Consider the following 18,847-nt stretch of genomic DNA (forward strand, 5'->3'; position numbering starts at 1 on the left):
TCTTTTGTTGTGGCGTTCAGGCTTAGTTGCCACATGGTATGTGAGATCTTAGTTCCCTGACCAGGCATCAAACCCATGTCCCCTGTTTTGGAAGGCAGAGTCTTAACTACTGGACCACAAGGGAGGCTGCCTTTATTGATTTTAGCTTATGTGGATTTGAAATAGTTTTGCTTTTTCTATTGCTCTCCTTTTATTTTTTAAAATCATTTTCGATTTCCGAACCAGTTCAGATTCTAGATGCTGGTCCTGAGCCTTCTAACGATATCACTCCCGTCTCCACCAAGGTCTGACAATTGATGCTGTTTCCCTCCCAGATCTGGCTTTTACTATCCAACTACCTCCTTTCTCTGTTACTTCTTTAGGTCTCTCATGCTTCAATCAACTCGAATTCCCGCCTTGCTCCTCTTGTATATGTCATTCTTTCTTTCTGTGGAATATGATTACTTCATGGCATTCCCACAACATTTACATCCATTAGGGTTTCCCAGGTAGCACAGTGGTAAAGAATCTACCTGCCAAGAGACACAGGTTTGATCCCTGAGTTGGGAAGAATCTACCTGCAGGAGACACAGGTTTGATCCCTGAGTTGGGAAGATCCTCTAGAGAAGGAAATGGCAACCTTCTCCAGTATTCTTGCCTTGAAAATCTCATGGACAGAGGAGCTGGGTGGGCTACAGTCCATAGTGTTGCAAAGTGTTGGACACGACTGAGTGACTGAGCACTATCAAATCTATAGAACTTAAGGACGGTGGTGGTAATGATGATGACGATAATTGCAGACACTTGGTGAGCACTTACTGTGTGTCAGACATTGTACTAAAGTGTTTACAGGCATCATATCATTTTATCCTCACAACATACAAGGGAGACACTTTTACTGTCCCTATTGTACCAACAAGGTATACTCTGTCGAGATCCCCTCAGCCCTCTTTCCAGCTCGTGTGCTTACCTTCCAGCTTCTGCAGGCTTTGAACTAATGCTTGCCCTGATGCCTTCTGAAGATTGCCCTTCACCATCCCATAGAGTCCAAAGGCTCTGAGAGTTTAATGGCTCCTTTGCCCCATAACCAAAGACAAAGGGAATACCAGCACGCAGATCCTTAGCCTCCAGGTGGGAGAAACTCAGAAGTACGATCCATGCTCCAGGGCACTTCAAGGGACCCAGCTGAGTTGGCTTTTTCTTCCCCATCTTGCTTCCCTACCTCCCTTACCTTTTATCCTGGGAAATAACTGCTATACAGAAAGTACTTATAATGTAAGTGTTCCTTAGTTATTACTGAGTATCTGGACCTTGTACATTAGTGTTTTCAAAGTATCAATAATAGGTTGAGGATCACTGGCAATAGGATTACTTGGGACAACTGATAAAAGGCAGATTCCTAGACCTATCCACAGCTGGTTTGTATGCAAATGAAATTTAAGGACTGCAGTGCTTGTGCATGCCATTCATTGTGAGAGATTTAGGACTAATAACTGCATTAAACTACATTTAATTCCTATGAAGTGAAAAGTATTATTACTTCCCTTCTTACAAATTAGAAAAGTGGGACACAAAAATGCTAAAAGTGCTAACTTACCACATTGCCCGCTTCTCCTCCTGCCCTCAATCTTTCCCAGCATCGGGGTCTTTTCCAATGAGTCACCTCTTCATATCAGGTGGCCAAAGTTTTGGAGCTTCAGTTGCAGCATCAGTCCTTCCAATGAATATTTAGGACTGATTTCCTTTAGGATCGACTGGTTTGAACTTCTTGCTGTCCAAAGGACTCTCAAGAGTCTTCTCCAGCACCACAATTTGAAAGCATCAATTCTTCAGTGATCAGCCTTTATTATGGTCTAACACTTCTATCCATACATTACTACAGGAAAATCCATAGCTTTGACTATATAGACCTTTGTCGGCAGAGTAATCTCTCTGCTTTTTAATATGCTATCTAGGTTGGTCATAGCTTTTCTTCCAAGGAGCAAGTGTCTTTTAATTTCATGACTGCAGTCACTGCCCGCTGTGTAGCCCAAGAAAATAAAATCTGCCATTGTTTCCACTTTTCTCCCATCTATTTGCCATGAAGTGATGGGACTAGATGCTATGGTCTTAGTTTTTGAATGCTGAATTTTAAGCAAGCTTTTTCACTCTCTTCTTTCACCCTCATAAAGAGGCTCTTTAGTTCCTCTTTGCTTTCTGCCATAGGGTGGTGTCATCTGCATATCTGAGGTTATTGATATTTCTCCTGGCAATCTTGATTCCAGCTTGTGCTTCGTCCAGGCTGGCATTTTGCATAATGTACTCTGCATAGAAGTTAAATAAGCAGGGTGACAATATACAGCCTTGACGTACTCCTTTCCCAATTTTGAACCAGTCTGTTATTCCATGTCTGGTTCTAACTGTTGCTTCTAGACCTGCATACAGGTTTCTCAGGAGGCAGGTAAGGTCTTCTGGTATTCCCATCTCTTTAAGAATTTTCCATAGTTTGTTGTGATCTACACAGTCAAAGGATTTAGCGTAGTCAATGAAGCAGAAGTAGATGTTTTTCTGGGATTCTCTTGCTTTTTCTATGATCCTATGGATGTTGGTAATTTGATCTCTGGTTCCTCTGCCTTTTCTAAATCCTGCTTGTATATCTAGAATTTCTCAGTTCACGTGCTGCTGAAGTCTAGCTTGAAGGATTTTGAGCATTACCTTGTTAGCATGTGAAATGAATGCAATTGTATGGTAGTTTGAACATTCTTGGCGTTGCCTTTCTTTGGGATTGGAATGAAAATTGATCTTCTCCAGTCCTGCATATTGAGTGCAGCACTTAAATAGCACCATCTTTTAGGATTTGAAATGGCTCAGCTGGAATTCCATTATCTCCACTAGCTTTGTTCGTAGAAATGCTTCCTAGGGCCCCCTTGACTTCACACACCAGGATGTAAGTGTTTGGACCCAGACATTCTTTCCAGACCCTGTCCTCTTAACTGCTAGCTATGCTTTCTGTTGATACGTGTAAGAAAAGTCACATTATTCCTAGCTTTTATTTTGCTGAGTCCACCCAAAGAGTCTGAAAGGAAAAGAAGGCTACGTAACTGCAGGAAACACACAGGAAATATTTTATTAGCTTCCAGATAGAGAAAAAGGTAGAATAAAAATATTTCAATAGAAATCCACAGCCCTCCTCAAGGAGCCCACTCGGGCATCCACGGCCCCCCATTCGTGGTAGCGCCTGTAATCCCCCGGCCGTAGCAGGTACTGCCGCCCCCGGTAGTTGGGCATCTCATAGAGGACCCACCAGCCCTCCAGCACATTGAAGGAGTGGATCTCACTGAAGTGGAAGCGCTCATGGAGCGAGGAGCAGTCCTCTGTGATCTCCACCATCTGGCCTCGGTAGTCCTCTCGCTCGTAGATCCTCAGCCGGTGGGAGCTGGTCTGTGGGTTCAGCAATCAGTAGATGGGAAAAGTCAGAAAGCCTAGTCTTTAGCCACCAATCACTCACACCCCTGGGGGAATGGGCATTTAAAAAAATTTTCTATATCAAAGATGACAAAAAGACAGCCAACACCAGGGTCAACTGTATACAGTTGGGTAGACGGCACACTGTAAAATTGAAGAGAGTACCATTCATATAGATCAAGATATGCAGGACTTCCCTGGTGGTCCAGTGGTTAAGACTCCGCCCTTCCAATGAAGTGGGTGTGGGTTTGGTCCCTGCTTGGGGAATTAATATCCCACATGCTGAGGGGTGTGGCCAAAATAAAAAGGATATGCATGGTGCTCCCTAGAGTTTTCTAGGACCACAACCTACATGAACCATATTTAGCACCTACTTAGTACCATTCTTAAGTAGCAATTTTATATATAATTTTTGTTCTCTCCTTTACAAAGACCATTGACTTACAGTGGTCTGGAGCTCTCCTTGGACGATACAAAAATAATTAGATTTTAAAATTAAAATGCAAATATATCCCTGGCAAAAGGCATTAGTTTGGATCTCAGTAGCTTTAGAAGAGGCTGGGGAGAGAGGAAGCAGAATTGCTTTTTCCAGAGTAAGGCACAGATTGGTAGCAGTTCAGACCAGACATCTCCTAATCCCTTCCTTTCTGCTTTGACTCCTGCTATTCTGAAGTCCTAAAAAGCAAGAGCCATCGTAATGGTTAGGTTTCAGTCCTCAGCTCTAACATATGATCTGGGAAAACACTTTAAGGTTATTAATAAAAACAGAAGCTCAAAATCATGTGGGAGGCCTGTCTAGATCAACAGATTATAAGACATTTAGGAAAACGGAAGGGAGGCTGTTAGTCTTGGGTGAATCCTGTCTGTCTCTTCTGAGCACTTGGCTTTTATCTGCTTGTTTCTTCCCGGAAGGTACATATTCAGTCTTCCTTCTTCCACCATCAAACCCTCCTTAGCAAAAGTTCTCAAAAGCAATTCATTCTGAGGCATAAAAAAACTGCTAATAAGGCATCTTCCATGGCTTGCAAAGGGTTCACATGTCCGTTATCTAATTTTGATCTTCACAACAGCCTGACACACGTGGAACAACCATTTTGTCTTCTTTAATGAGAAACTAATGACTAGAGCTCTCAGGCTGTAATCGGAAGAGTCAGGGCTGGAAGGCGGAAGCTGAGATTTTCAGGCTCCTAATGCCAGTCAGGGTTCAATCAAGGCATTAAATCCTCTGAGGGGCTTTCAAACTTACCCAAAGTGGTACATTTTCCACAGGACTAGGTCACAGTCAAATTACAGCATCCCTAACCGTGGAATTCCCAGCTGCTCAGGCTTTATTTGGATAGCAGTGGCTTTGCAGGGGCTACTGGGGTCACATTGCTGGTTAGCTGTTTTGCTGAATCAAAAAGCAGGATTTAAGAGACCCTGGATGTTCAAAGTAGTCAATATATGGCGGGGAAGGGTGGCTTGCCAGGTACCAGGCAATCTCCTTCCCACCTCATCACAGCTCTATGAATTAGCCGCCCTAGTAGCCCCATTTTACAGGTGAGGAAAGAGACAAATAGCCCAGGGACTAGCCTAAGCCCACCGGAGTGTGAGGAGTTCATGGCCTGTGGCATAGACACTCTGAACAAATACCATGCCACTTTCCCCAGTAGAGGTGAGTTTAATTTTAGCAAAGGAAAATACAATCTCAATTAAGAGATATTTGAAAGGAAAAGAGAACCTGGTTACAACCAACAAAGGAAGGCCACCATCCTACAGTCTGAACAGCTCTGGGGCATCGGTGTGACCGGAGGCCACGGCAGGCCCAGGGGGACCGGACTCACGTGGGGGATGAGGCGGCAGGAGCGGACCGAGTCGCTGAGGCCCATCCACTGCTGGTAGTCGGGGTAGTCGCCGCGCCGCAGGAAGTACTGGGGGCCCTGGAAGTTGGGCTGCTCATAGATCATCCAGCAGCCACTGTCCACGCGGATGGAGTTGCAGCGGCCCAGGTAAGGCTGCAGGTTGGAGTGGTCGCTGCTGCACTCATAGTGGCGGCCCTGGAAGCCCCGGTCCTCATAGAAGGTGATCTGCAAGGAAGGGAAGGAGAGCCTCAGAGGCCTGGCCTCCAGCCGGGCTGCGGGCCCCTCCCGGCGGCGCGGGGCTCACCTTCCCCATGGCTGCTGGACGCGGGGATGGAGTTCAGTGTGGTGGGGCCGGGCGCGGTCTATATAGCGGGAGGGCTGCTGCGTTGGCAGGAACAACACAAAAGGGGCCCCCGGGTGAGGAGGATTTCCTTTCTGTCTCTTTTCTATATAATGACGGCGGGGGTGGGGTGGGGGACTTACTGTATGTTTTCTCTTAGACTCTCCAGAGCTTTCGAACTGATGACCCGCGTAAAACTGTCACTTGGTGCCTCTGGGGCCTTTAAATGAAGCCTATTCAGGAGACGGGAAGCGAGCAAAAGCGCTTAACCGGGTCAACACTTGTAGTGAAATATTTTATTTATCTTTTAAATATTCTAAGTGATCTCTTTTTGAGGAACAACACGGGGTGGTGACCGGGTCAGAGGTCAGGATGGGCCCCAGCGGGAGGCGTCTAGATGAGAGAGCTTTTCCTTGGTGTGAGGATGTGGGACACGGAGGCACCTGCCTTCTCCACAGGACGGTTGAAGGAGGATGGGGTTTTCCCGAGAGAACCTTCTCCCATCCTCCCAGCTCAGGAGCGGATGCAGTAGTCATTACACCGGAGGAAGAAAGGTGGTGGGCACTGGACCCCAGGAAGCCCTGTTCATGCACCTGGCTCGGCTCTGCTCCCTGGAGACTGAGTGGGCCAGGGTCACCTCCAGATGCAGCCGGCGTCTCCCAGGAAGCCCCCAACTCTGGAGCTCATGAGGCAACTCATGGTGGTTATTAGTCACACACTAACTTTTTATTTAAACAATAAGTTTGCAATTAGGGACTAAGCCTAATTAGTTCTGCTGTTGTTGTTCAGTCCCCAAGTCATGTCTGACTCTTTGCCACCCCATTAACTGCAGCATGCCAGGCTTCCCTGTCCCTCCTCATCTCCCAGAGTTTGCCCAAGTTTGTGTCCATTAAATCAGTGATGCCATCCAACCATCCAACCTTCTCCTCCTGCCCTCAATCTTTCCCAGCATCAGGATTTTTCTAATGAGTGGGCTCTTTGCATCAGGTGGCCAAAGTATTGGAGCTTCAGCTTCAACATCAGTCCTTCTGATGAGTATTCAGGATTGATTTTCTTTAGGATTGACTGGTTTGATCTCCTTGCTGTCCAAGGGACTCAAGAGTCTTCTCCAGCACCACAGTTCAAAAGCATCTATTCTTCAGTGCTCTGACTTCTTTATGGTCCAACTCTCACATCTGTACAAGACTACTGGAAAGACCATAGCCTTGACTAATTAGTTCTAGCTGCATGCAAATTCTAGGTTATATGCAAATATAACAGATTTATAATCCTACAATCTTGCAAAGATTCTCCCTTTTCTACCTCCCCCGGCTCCTGTTCAAGCCTGGTTGCTCTCTGGTTAATACTCTGGTTCCACAGGCTGGAGTCTTCTTTCCTTCCCTTAAACCCCTCCCACCCCATCTCCACCAGCTTCTTCTGGTGCTCCACTCTTTAGAACAGATTTTCTCAACCTCATACTATTGTGACAGTTTGGGTCAAAAAAATCTCAATTGTTCAGGTCTATCGGCTGTATTTGAGGATGTTGAACAGCATCCCTGGTCTCAATCCTCTAGATGCTATTAGCATTACCCTCATGGTTATGGCAACCAAAAAATGCCTCCAGATATTGTCATATGTCCCCTGGGGAAGCAAAATCAACCCTGGATGCAAACCACTGCTTTAGACGGATCTTGTCCTCAACTATATGCAACTGTGATACATCCTGTTTCATTCTTCAGTTTGGATTCTTGTTACCTAAACCTAAGGCCAAAAAATTGTTTGCCTTGAAAAATTTTATTTGAAACACATAAGTTTATTGAGACTTTTTCACATTGTTTCTTTCAAAAATTCTAATTTTATCGAAATGTAAAACTATAGAGAAAAAGAAAGGAGGAAAAAATTAAAATCATAGGACCATATTTTAAAAATCACTGTCAGGACTTCCCTGGAGGTCCAGTGGTCAAGACTCAGTACGTCCAATGCAGGGTTCAATCCCTGGTTGGAGAACTAAGATCCCACATGCCTCATGTTGTGACCAAAATCAAAAAACAAAATCACCATGGACAAGTATTTTAAAATCTCCTATCTGTTCGACAAAATGAAAAAGTTCTAGAGATCTTTGCACAACAACATCCAAATAGTTAGCAACAGTTGCTCCCTGGGTTGGGAAGATCCCCTGGAGAAGGGAAAGGCTACTCACTCCAGTATTCTGGCCTGAAGAATTCCATGGACTGTATAATCCATGGAGTTGCAAAGAGTTGGGTTTCCCTGATGGCTCAGTTGATAAAGAATCTGCTTTCAATGCAGGAGACTCTGGTTTGATTCCTGTGTTGGGAAGATCCACTGGAGAAGGGATAGGCTACCCACTCCAGTATTCTTGGACTTCCCTTGTGGTTCAGTTGGTAAAGAATCTGCCTGCAATGCGGGAGACCTGGGTTCAATTCCTGGATTGGGAATATGCCCTGGAGAAGGGAAATACTACCCACTCCAGTATTCTGGCCTGGAGAATTCTACAGACTGTATAGTCCCTGGGGTCGCAAAGAATTGGACACTACTGAGCGACTTTCACTTTCACTGTACTATGTGTTTAAAAAATGGTTAAAATGGGAAATTTCATGTTATGTGGGGTTTTTTTTACAAAAATAAAAAAGACCCCCCCATTCCTCCCCCACAAAAAAAGCTCTCTTAATTTTCACTTCTTTGATCTAATACTTTCATCTGTAAGAACTTGTCTAAAGGAAATAGCTAAAGGTACATGAAAATGTTATGCACAGTGGCATTTTATCAGAACATTCTTTATAATGTGAAAAATTAGATTCAAATGAAATATCCAAAATAGTGCATTAACTAGGTAAATTATAAAGCATCTCTCTAATGAGATGCTACACAGCTACCAAAAATCATATTCACAAAGAATTTATTTAAGGATATGGAAAATACTCAACATATGTTAAAATTTTAACATGAGTATATTATACACTGAAAACTACAAAACATTGCTGAAGAAAAGAAGATATAAATAAATGGAAGAATGTCTTATGTTCATGGATTGGAAGACTTAATATTGTTCAGATATGAATATTTCCCAAAGTGGTCTACAGATACAATGTAATCCTGTAAAATTCTAATTCTTTTTTGTGGCAGTAGAAAAACCCATCCTAAAATTTAGTTAGAATCTCAAGGGATCCCAAATACGCAAAACTTTGTGTGTGTGTGTGAAGCAATTTTTAATTTTTATTTATTTGTTTAATTTTGGCCTTACCACATAGTTTGCAGGATCTCAGTTCCCTGGTGGCTCAGACAGTAAAGAATCTGCCTGCAATGCGGGAGACCTGGGTTCAATCCCTGGGTTGGGAAGATCCCCTGAAGGAGGGCATGGCAACACACTCCAATATTCTTACCTGGAGAACCCCCACGGACAGAGGAGCCTTTCGGGCTACAGTCCATGGGTCGCAAAGAGTCAGACATGACTGAATGACTAAGCACACACAGTTCCCAGAACCTGGAGCACTGCAAGAGAAAGTGCCAAATCCTAACCACCATACACCCGGGAACTCCCCAGAAACAATCTTGAAGAAGAAGGACAAAGCTGACATTCTCACACTTTCTGATTTCAAAATTACTACAAAATTACACTAATCAAAACAGTGTGGTACTGGCATAAAAATAGACATAGGCAAATGGAAGAGTAGAGAACACAGACGCAAACCCTTACACATATGGTCAAGTGAATTTTGACAGGGTTCCCAAGGCCATTCAATGAAGAAAAGACAGTCTTTTCAACAATGGTACTGGGAAAACTAGATATCCACATGCAAAAGAATGTAGTTGGACCCTTACCTTACAATATGTATTATACAAAAACTAACTCAAAGTGAATTATAGACCTAAATATAAGAACTAAAACTGAAGAAGGAAAGGAGCAGGTTGCCCTGACTGGACTGACTCCATTTTTAAAAGAAAAGGAGCTCCATCTTACACTTTGGCGAACTTTGGACTGCATACCAGGGAGGCCATAGAGATAAAATACTAACAGCCAAACAGTCTTCCCAGACAGATAAAAACCAAAACAGGCAGACCCTGTACCTAGATCTCCCAGAGCCAGAAGGAAAGCAATGTCCACTATGTAATCTTAACAATGCTTATTGATGTAGACTAAACTGTACGTCAAGATAGCTTTAGAATGTAAATCTATGGCTGTAACCTGATTGTATCTCTTACTAACATTGCCCCAGGTGGACTTTAGAGAATTTGGGGATGTGGGCTTGGGCACGTATACTTTGGGTATAAAAAGTCATCACAAAAATCGGTCGGGGTCCCTGGCTAAAGAGGAAACTCTGCCTCGGACCCGCTGGTGTAATAAACAGCACTCCACTATTCACGCTGTCCTTCTAAGTGAGTTTGCTTCACAAAACTACAAAACTCTTAGGTGAAAACATAGAGAAAAATCTTCATGAGATTAGGCTGGGCAATGATTTCTTGGATATAACACTAAAGGATAGGCAATAGATATATTGGAGTCCGTCAAAATAAAAACTTTTGTGCATCAGAGGAAACTATCAACAGAGTGAAGAGGCCACCCAGGGAATGTGAGAAGCTATTTGTGAATCATGTATGATAAAGGACTGATATTCAAAATGTATAGAGAACAGACACAACTCAGCAAAAACAATAGCAATGCCCCCCTGAAAAAAAACAATTTAAAAAAAGGCTTGCCCTTTCTCTTCAATGAGGTGGCCAAGCAGCAGACTCAGAGATGCAGATCTTTGTGAAGATCCTGATGGGCAAGACCATTACCCTTGAGGTCGAGCCCAGTGACACCACTGAGAATGTCAAAGCCAAAATCCAAGACAAGGAGGGCATTCCGCCTGACCGACAGCGTCTGATTTTCACAGGCATGCAGCTGGAGAATGGCTGCACTCCGTCAGACTACAATATCCAGAAAGAGTCCACCCTGCACACCGTGCTTCGTCTGCGAGGTGGCATCATTGAGCCTTCCCTCCGCCAGCTCGCTCAGAAATACAACTGCGACAAGACGATCTGCCGCAAGTGTTATGCTCGCCTGCACCCCCTGTGCTGTCAACTGCTGCAAGAAGAAGTGAGGCCAAACCAACAACCTGCACCCCAAGAAGAAGGTTAAATAAAGCCCCTCCACCGGCTTCTCCTTTGACTACAGGGTGGCCTCGTGCCCAAGCCCCAAGGCCCTGGGGCCTCAATAAAGTTTCCTTTTCATTGACTGGAGCAGTTAAAAAAAAAGTCTTGATTAGAAGCTTCTCCAAATAAGATAATACAATGGCCAATAAGCACATGAAAAGATGCTCAACATTGCTAATCATTAGGGATATGCAATTAAACCTACAATGAGATACTTCATACACATTAGAATGACTATTATAAAAAACAGAACAGAAAATAAGTGTTAGTGAGGATGTCAGAGAAATCGGAAAACTTGTGCATTGTTGATGGGACTGTAAAATGGTAGAGCCACTGTGGAAGATTGTATGGTAGTTCCTCAAAAATTAAACACCTAATTACCACACGATTCAGCATTTCGATTTCTAGGCATACTCAAAAGAATTGAAAGCAGTGACTTAAACAGCTATTTGTATTCCAATGATCATCGCAGCATTCTTTGTTATAACAAAAAGGAAGAAACAACACAGGTGCCCTTTTAGGAAGGGATGTATGGATACACAAAATGTGGTATATGTAAAGACTGGAATATTATTCAGCATTAAAAAGGAATAAAATTTTGATAAATTTCACAACTTGGACAAACCTTGAAAACACTATCCTAATTGAAATAAGTGAGACACAGGACAAACATTGTATGATTCAATGCATTTGAGATACCTGGAAAAGATTTATAAAGAAAGAAAGTAAAATGGTGGTTACCAGGGGCTGGGGGAAGGTGGGAATGGGGAGTTATTGTGTAATGAGTACAGCAGCTTGGGATGATGATAAAGTTCTTAAGGTGAATAGTGTTGATGGTTGCACAATGATGTGAATGTGCTTTATGCCACTGAATTGTACACTTAAAAATGGCTATAATGGTAAATTTTATGTATATTTTACTATGATTTAAAAAGTCTTCCATTAGCAACAAGGAAAAAAGGGAATCAATATTAATTTTTCAAAATTAATTTCTTGATTTCGATAATTCTACTGTGGGTTAGAACTCCATGCTCTCACTGCCAAGGGCTCTCTCCTTGGCTGGGGAACTAAGATCCCACAAGCTGCATGATGTGGCAAAAAAAAAATTTTTTACAGTAGTTATAAGAAAACATTAAAATGGGATAAATCCTAGTGACTTAAATGGAATTAAAAAGCATTTGAAACAGTTTATTTTAATTTACAGTCCTCTTACTTTATAATAAGAGAATAATTAATACAATTAATATCTTAAGATTTGTTTTTATTAGTACCTTTCCCTCCTTGGTTTTTCCTCCTCTTTCCCCATTTACTCATTTCATTCTATCTTACACCTCCAAATCTTACATTTAAGAACTGGTCATATTTCAAGGTCTTTTTTAATGCTGGGAATTAGTGCTCTGGACACAATTGTGCTGTAGGCAAAACTTGTTAGGTTCTTTCCTTCACTCAACCTTCCTTGTATATTTCCCCATTTGCAGCTAGCAGCTATGGTTACCAGGGACACCAGCTTCAGGATGATACACATGCTAAATATTGCGGGAGATGGACAAAACTTCGCACCCTGACGATAGTGTTGAGCTGCTGAATCAACCATCCCTAAATCCTGGGCTACCCTAGGACTTCCTATCATGTGAGTAGATTTCCATATTGCTTACCCATTTGGTGTGGTGTTTTGGCTACTTTCAGTCTAATGTATATAACTGATTCAGATCCATTTTTGGCCAAGGGAATAGGGTACATTCTAATTTGAGGAAACTCTAGGAGATGGTGAAGGATAGGGAAGCCTGGTGTGCTATAGTCCATCGGGTCACAAAGAGTTGGACACAACTGAGTGACTGAACAACAACAACAACTAATCAAGCTTTGGAGGATGAGTAGTTCACCAGGAAGAAGGTGGGGAAGAGTAATCTGGGTGAGGAAAAGATGTGAGCAAACTCAAAGAGATGTGAAAATGCTTCATGTGCTTGGAAAAGATGGAGTAAAGGCTGACTGGAGTCTGGTAATTGGAGAGGAAGTGGATAGGCTGTAGCCAGATTCTTGAAAAGGTAGAATTTTTCTCTGTGGGCAGTGGAACAATATCAGAAGTTTTTAATCAGGGAAATGACTTGATCAGATCAGTCTTTGAGTACAAACATTATCATCGCTCCTCCTTTGTACGATTCTAGCGATGAAATGCAAGTAAGACAATAAGCAGCAGGAGAATGTAAATGATAACAATGTTATACTTCCCTATAACCTTATACAGGCACTATAGTAATACATATATATACATATGGAGAATATACATATACAGCTATAAATGTATATAACTGTGTGGATATTATATTTGCATATATGTAGACAGAATACTGGGCTTCCCCAACGGCTCAAGTGGTAAAGAATCTGCCTCCAATGCAGGAGGCACAGGAGATGCCGTTAGATCCCTGGGTTAGGAAGATCCCCTGGAGGAGGAAATGGCCACCCACTGCAGTATTTTTGCCTGGAAAATCCCATGGACAGAGGAGCCTGGCGGGCTACAGTCCATGAGGTCCCAAAAAGTCGGATGTGACTGAGCACGCACATGCATGCATGCAGGGGACGCAGCTGTGGATTATCCTACATATCTAATTCAATTCCTGGTTAGCTGCTTGCAATGACTTAATGCTAAGAATCTGTATGCTAGTGCTGTCATTATTTTGACAAGAATCTTCCTGATTCCATAATAGAAAATCTCTGATTTTCTGAGCTGGGAGTTCTGAATTCTAATGTACTTCTATTATTAACTGTTTGAAATTAAAACCGGACCTTAGTTTACTTTACATAAAATGAGTGGTCTAGGTTAGATAATCTCCAAGTCTGAAATACATTAAATATCACATGAGCTCATTGCTTTATAATGACTTGCCTTCTACCCCCCTACTCCCTCCTTTGCTTTCTCCCTCTCTTCTTCTTTTTGAGGTGGGGGGAGGGTAGAGATTTTCCATTAGGAATTTCCTTGAGTCTCTGAATAAAGTTCTAAGCAGTTACCTTGGAAAAAGGTACATATGCTCTGTGTCAACCAGAAATGTCTCTTGAACTACAAATAACAGAACACCCATGACAGTGGCATAAAAAAAAATGTGGGTTTATTTTACTCCCATTAGAAGAAGTTTCAGAGTAAAGGATTGCTGGCCTCGTGTGATGGCTCATTTTATGTCAACTTAACTGGAATAAGGGATGCCTGGATAGCTGGCAAAACATTATTTTTGGGTGTGTCTGTGAGGATATTTCTGGGAGAGATTAGGATTTGAATTGGCAGTCTGAGTAGAAAAAGGATCACCTCTACCCATGCCTTATCCAGTCTGTTGAGGGCCTGCATAGATCAAAAAGGTGGTGGAGAGAGTAACTCTCTCTACCTGCAGGAGCTGAAACATCAGTCTTCTGTTCTCAGACATCAGCACTCCTTGTTCTCAGGCCTTTGGACTCAAGACTGAATTATTCCACCAGCTTTCCTGATTCTGCAGCTTGCAGACCACGGGACTTCTCAGCCTCTATAATCACATGAGCCAATTCCTAGAATAAATCTCCTCATCTGAGCTTCCCTGGTGGCTCAGATGGTAAAGAATCTGCCTGCAATGCAGGAGACTAGGGTTTGATTCCTGGGTTGGGAAGATCCCCTGGAGAAGGGAATGGCTACCCACTCCAGTACTCCTGCCTGGAGAATCCCTTGGACAGTGGAGCCTGGTGAACTACAGTCCATGGACTTGCAAGGAGTCAGACACGACTAAGAGGCTAACACTTCCACTTTCTTTCATATCTATAGAGATCCTGTTGGTTCTGTTACTCTTGAGGGCCCTGACTAACAGCTAGCATTGGTTCAGGGGCTTGTCCACATGCAGGCCAGCATTTCTGAAACTGTGGCTTCTCCCTCATGCTTGTCACCTCTTGAATGTAAAATGCCTGAAATAAGAGGGAACCTGGGGCAGCTATTCCCTTTCATCAGGAAGATAAAAATTTTTCCAGAACCATCTCCTCTCTCTTCTCATCAGCATTTGTCCACTTATGTTTCAATGTCCAGAAAGTGTCATGAGATCAGCTCAGAATCAATATCAAGCACTTAAAAAAAAAAGCAAACTAATGAAAGGAGAAAAATAGAGAGAGTCTGCCAGAGATGTGTGAACTCAACTTTTGCATACAACTTAGGGAATTTAAAAATCTTCTGAAGCCCATTGTGGTAACTAGCTTCAGAATCCTTGATTTGAAAAGTGGGTCACACCATCTCTGAACCTCAATTTTCAGATCTTCACACTTCAAAGAAAAACTGGAGAGATTTCTAGCAAACTCGTCTGAAGCAGCAACATGTTTAAAGGCCAGAGAATCAAATAAGATATGTATTATGAAAGTGTTTCGCAAGCTGTAAAGTTCTGCTTCATATGAAAGCATAGTTCTAGTGAGAGAATTTTGTTATCTGAAGATCATACACCTTGATTTCCACTTGTGTCTTGTGTGTGTGTGTGAGTGTATAAATAAAATAATAAATAAAAGTAAGACAAAAGGGAAAGCACAAGCAAACCAGTGCCAGGAAAGCAGAAAATACTTTATTAGTTTCCAGATTGAGAAATGATGCATTTATTTCAATAGATATCTATGACTCTTCTCAAGGAGCCCACTCTGGCATTCATGGCCCCCCAGTCACGGTAGCACCTGTATTCCCCTGGCCTCAGCAGATACTGCCGCCCCTGGTAGTTGGGCAACTCATAGAGGACCCAGGAGCCCTCCAGCACATTGAGAGAGTGGATCTCACTGAAGTGGAAGCGGTCTTGAAGAGAGGAGCAGTCCTCAGTGATCTCTCTCATCTGGCCTCTGTAATCTTCCCTCTCATAAAGTCTGAGCCTATGAGAGCCAGCCTGGCCCATCCAGAGGTGGAAAGAGGAGAAAAGCAAACCATGAAATGATTCTAACACATTCATGCCATTCAGTTTGGTGAGGACTAGCTCAAGCCATTTTCAAATATAAGGTAAAAATGAATTACTTCTAAATCTTTATATACTCCTCACTTTCGAAGGTGAAAATTCAGTACCTTTTCAAGACCGTAAAGTGTGACTAAAAATTAAGAAGGAACTCTTGTACTTTAATATATTCATATGTTTCCCAGGACACTGTACCATAGAGAAACCAAACCTTTAACAGCTTATTACTATTTTTGACATTTTGAAGATTTTTTTTAGTTTTTCAGGCATGTGTGTTTGAACAGGAAAATCAGTTTATGAAATGAATGACCCTACATTGAGTTTAAAATAAATCTTGGAAAAATCACCAAGGACTTAGATGCTTCTGAAGTCTCTCAGTTAAATGCTTGATTTTCATTTACTAATTTATGAGTGGGGAAAAATGAGAAAGAAAAATCAGTCAGCCCAAGGACTAACTTTTCAAAAACCTTAGTGTTTTAACACACATGTGAACTCTGTGTAGCCCACATGTAAAATCTCTGTGTCACTCTCCCTTGACAAAAAGCACTTTTATTTGTACAGGTAGGAAAAACTAAACCATACAAGTGGGGAGCAAAAACGTGAAAGGGTGTTACAAAAACTAACCCTTGTAAAAGTATCCTTTTCCACTCCTATCTGCTCAGAAAGTAGCACCTAATTATTTTTCTTTGAAATATTAGTGATATTAGTGGTTTTTCTACAACTCCATTGTAAATAATTCCAGATCAGGACCTCTATCTTATAGATGCTCAGGGCTGCAAATGCATTCTTACTCAATACATATTTGTTGATTAACTGGTACCTGGGCAACAATTTGCTTTTGTTCCAGGCAAATTATATTGAACTAATATACAACAATATATAATAGCTTACTTTCTCTCTCAAATTCTCAGTTATTCTGAATGATCACTAGAGCAAATGTTGAACCTTTGCCTGAAACTATCCCTTCTGAGTCCACAGGGCCCGGATCTGCTACGGAAGTGGACTCACTTGGGGGATGAGGCGGCAGGAGCGGACCGAGTCGCTGAGGCCCATCCACTGCTGGTAGTCAGGGTAGTCGCCGCGCCGCAGGAAGTACTGAGGGCCCAGGTAGTTGGGCTGCTCGTAGATCATCCAGCAGCCACTGTCCACACGCACCGAATTGCAGCGGCCCAGGTAAGGCTGCAGGTTGGAGTGGTCGCTGCTGCACTCATAGTGGCGGCCCTGGAAGCCCCGGTCCTCATAGAAGGTGATCTGCAAGGAAGGGAAGGAGAGCCTCAGAGGCCTGGCCTCCAGCCGGGCTGCGGGCCCCTCCCGGCGGCGCGGGGCTCACCTTCCCCATGGCTGCTGGATGCGGGGATGGAGTTCAGTGCGGTGGGGCCGGCGCGCGGTCTATATAGCGGGAGGGCTGCTGCGTTGGCAGGAACAACACAAAAGGGGCGCCGGGGTGAGGAGGGGATGTTTGTGTTCTCTTTTTACTCTTTGCTGTCAGAGTCCATGGGGCTCATCGTGGGGTTCGGTCCCATTCTGGAGTTTCTATCACTGGCTGATGCTAGATGAGACAATTTGAAAAAAAAAAAAAAAAAAGGCCATCTGGGACGTTGTCTATTTAATAATAGAAGTAGAGCTTCAGCCATTTCATATATATTCCAATCGTTTATTTCTATGAGTTGGGGGAAAACAAGAAAATGTAATTGGCCGAACAAAAAAAGCAGAGTCTTAATATGGCAAATAGAAATTAAGCTCTAAGAAATATGTGCCATAATATTGAATGCTAATTGTTAATCAGACAGAAATGACATTTACTGAATATTGAAAATTTCAAATTAGTCCTTTAAGAGAGCTTCTTCATTAAAAGGTGTAAGAAGTTATAATGTTTCACCAAGAGGATTCCCAAAATTTCAAACTTTCTGTATGGTAAAAAACCAAAAACAACACATACAGATCTTTAGCATTTGGTCTAGTTTTGTTGCCATCATGCATGGAAGTCGACTGTAAGATTAGGTGTTTCATCTTGGCTACTTATAATTCAAAAGAGAGAATAGCTTTAAGATGCTTAATCTCAGAAAGAAGAAATTAAAGGAAACTTTCTATGATACAAATGAAGTTATTTATAAAACAAAACAGACTCACAGACTTAAAGAGCAAACTTATGGTTACCAGGCGGGGAAAGGGGGAGAGATGGGATAGTTAGGGAGTTTGGGATGGACATGTACACACTGCTATATTTAAAATGGATAACGGACAGGGACGTAATGCACAGGGATCTCTGCTCAATGTTATGTGGCAACCTGGATGGGAGAGGAGTTTGGGGGAGAATGGATACATGTGTATGTGTGGCTGAGTCCCTTTGCCTTCCATCTGAAACTGTCACAATGTTGTTAATTGGCTATACTCCAATATGAAATAAAAAGTTAAATACAATAAAAGGGAAAAGTCTGAAAGTTCAAGGAAATAAGAAAAAGTAATGCATTTAAAACACAAAACCAGATTACCCCTTAGGTTATTGTAAAAGAAAATCAAATTCCTAAGAAGCCTGTTTCTGGTGGGCTCTAGATACACCTTTGTTCGATGGGGAACAAGATTATACAAAGCTTTTGACTTAGAGGAAATTAATTGCATGAACACAAAGAGGAAATATCGCTGGAATGGTGTGGGTAGAATGAGGAATAAATATCTAGAAGCTGGGACTCTAACAAGTCTTTAGAGCATTTATCAGTCTGGAAGAGGATAATCTGATGAACTGGAAAGAGCACTGGAATGGAAGATGACCTGTGCCTGTAGCCTCTTCCATGTTCAAAGAATTAGTCACAGTTCTATGTTGACTCACTGAAATATTTGTCTTTACTTTGGGTCTTAAATCTTTGTAAGTTGATATTTATGGATTAGACACCAGTTATGCACAATATGATGTTTCAGTTCTTGTTATCCAGTATGAAAGTCATGTGTTTGCAGAGTTACTTCTGTTAGCCTAGTGCAGTATACTCAGCCAGAATCTAAAGAATGAAAATCATCATGATAATTAAAATTTTTAAAAATAAGAATGAAAAATAAAAATCCATTTAAAAAAATCATCATTTTGCTCGGAGTTGTTTCTGTGGGGAGAGTGTAGATAGGTGAAAACAGTAAAATACGAGAAACAACCAGAATGCAGAGTTCCAGAGATTACCTAGAGAAGCAGTAAG

The 18,847-nt window shown here is 42.3% G+C and overlaps 2 protein-coding genes and 1 pseudogene across 2 annotated transcripts; 1 reads left to right on the top strand and 2 right to left on the bottom strand.

Annotated features, from left to right (window-relative positions):
* Nucleotides 1-3,126: 3,126 nt before the first annotated feature.
* Nucleotides 3,127-5,577, bottom strand: LOC145542423 (gamma-crystallin F-like). Its single transcript, XM_081581217.1, has 3 exons — nt 5,569-5,577; nt 5,247-5,489; nt 3,127-3,399 (listed from the first exon to the last, which is right to left on the bottom strand). Exons 1-3 carry the CDS (start codon nt 5,575-5,577, stop codon nt 3,127-3,129), a joined length of 525 nt encoding a protein of 174 aa, XP_081437343.1.
* A 4,730-nt stretch (nt 5,578-10,307) lies between these two features.
* Nucleotides 10,308-10,723, top strand: LOC145543378 (ubiquitin-ribosomal protein eL40 fusion protein pseudogene; annotated as a pseudogene).
* Nucleotides 10,724-15,329: 4,606 nt separating this feature from the next.
* LOC145542426 (gamma-crystallin D) lies at nt 15,330-17,004 on the bottom strand. Its single transcript, XM_081581218.1, has 3 exons — nt 16,996-17,004; nt 16,674-16,916; nt 15,330-15,602 (listed from the first exon to the last, which is right to left on the bottom strand). Exons 1-3 carry the CDS (start codon nt 17,002-17,004, stop codon nt 15,330-15,332), a joined length of 525 nt encoding a protein of 174 aa, XP_081437344.1.
* Between the last annotated feature and the right edge of the window lie 1,843 nt (nt 17,005-18,847).

The sequence above is a fragment of the Giraffa tippelskirchi genome, chromosome 3 (assembly GCF_054371585.1).
Source record: "Giraffa tippelskirchi isolate mGirTip1 chromosome 3, T2T-mGirTip1v1.2.pri, whole genome shotgun sequence".
NCBI classification, from domain to species: domain Eukaryota; kingdom Metazoa; phylum Chordata; class Mammalia; order Artiodactyla; family Giraffidae; genus Giraffa; species Giraffa tippelskirchi.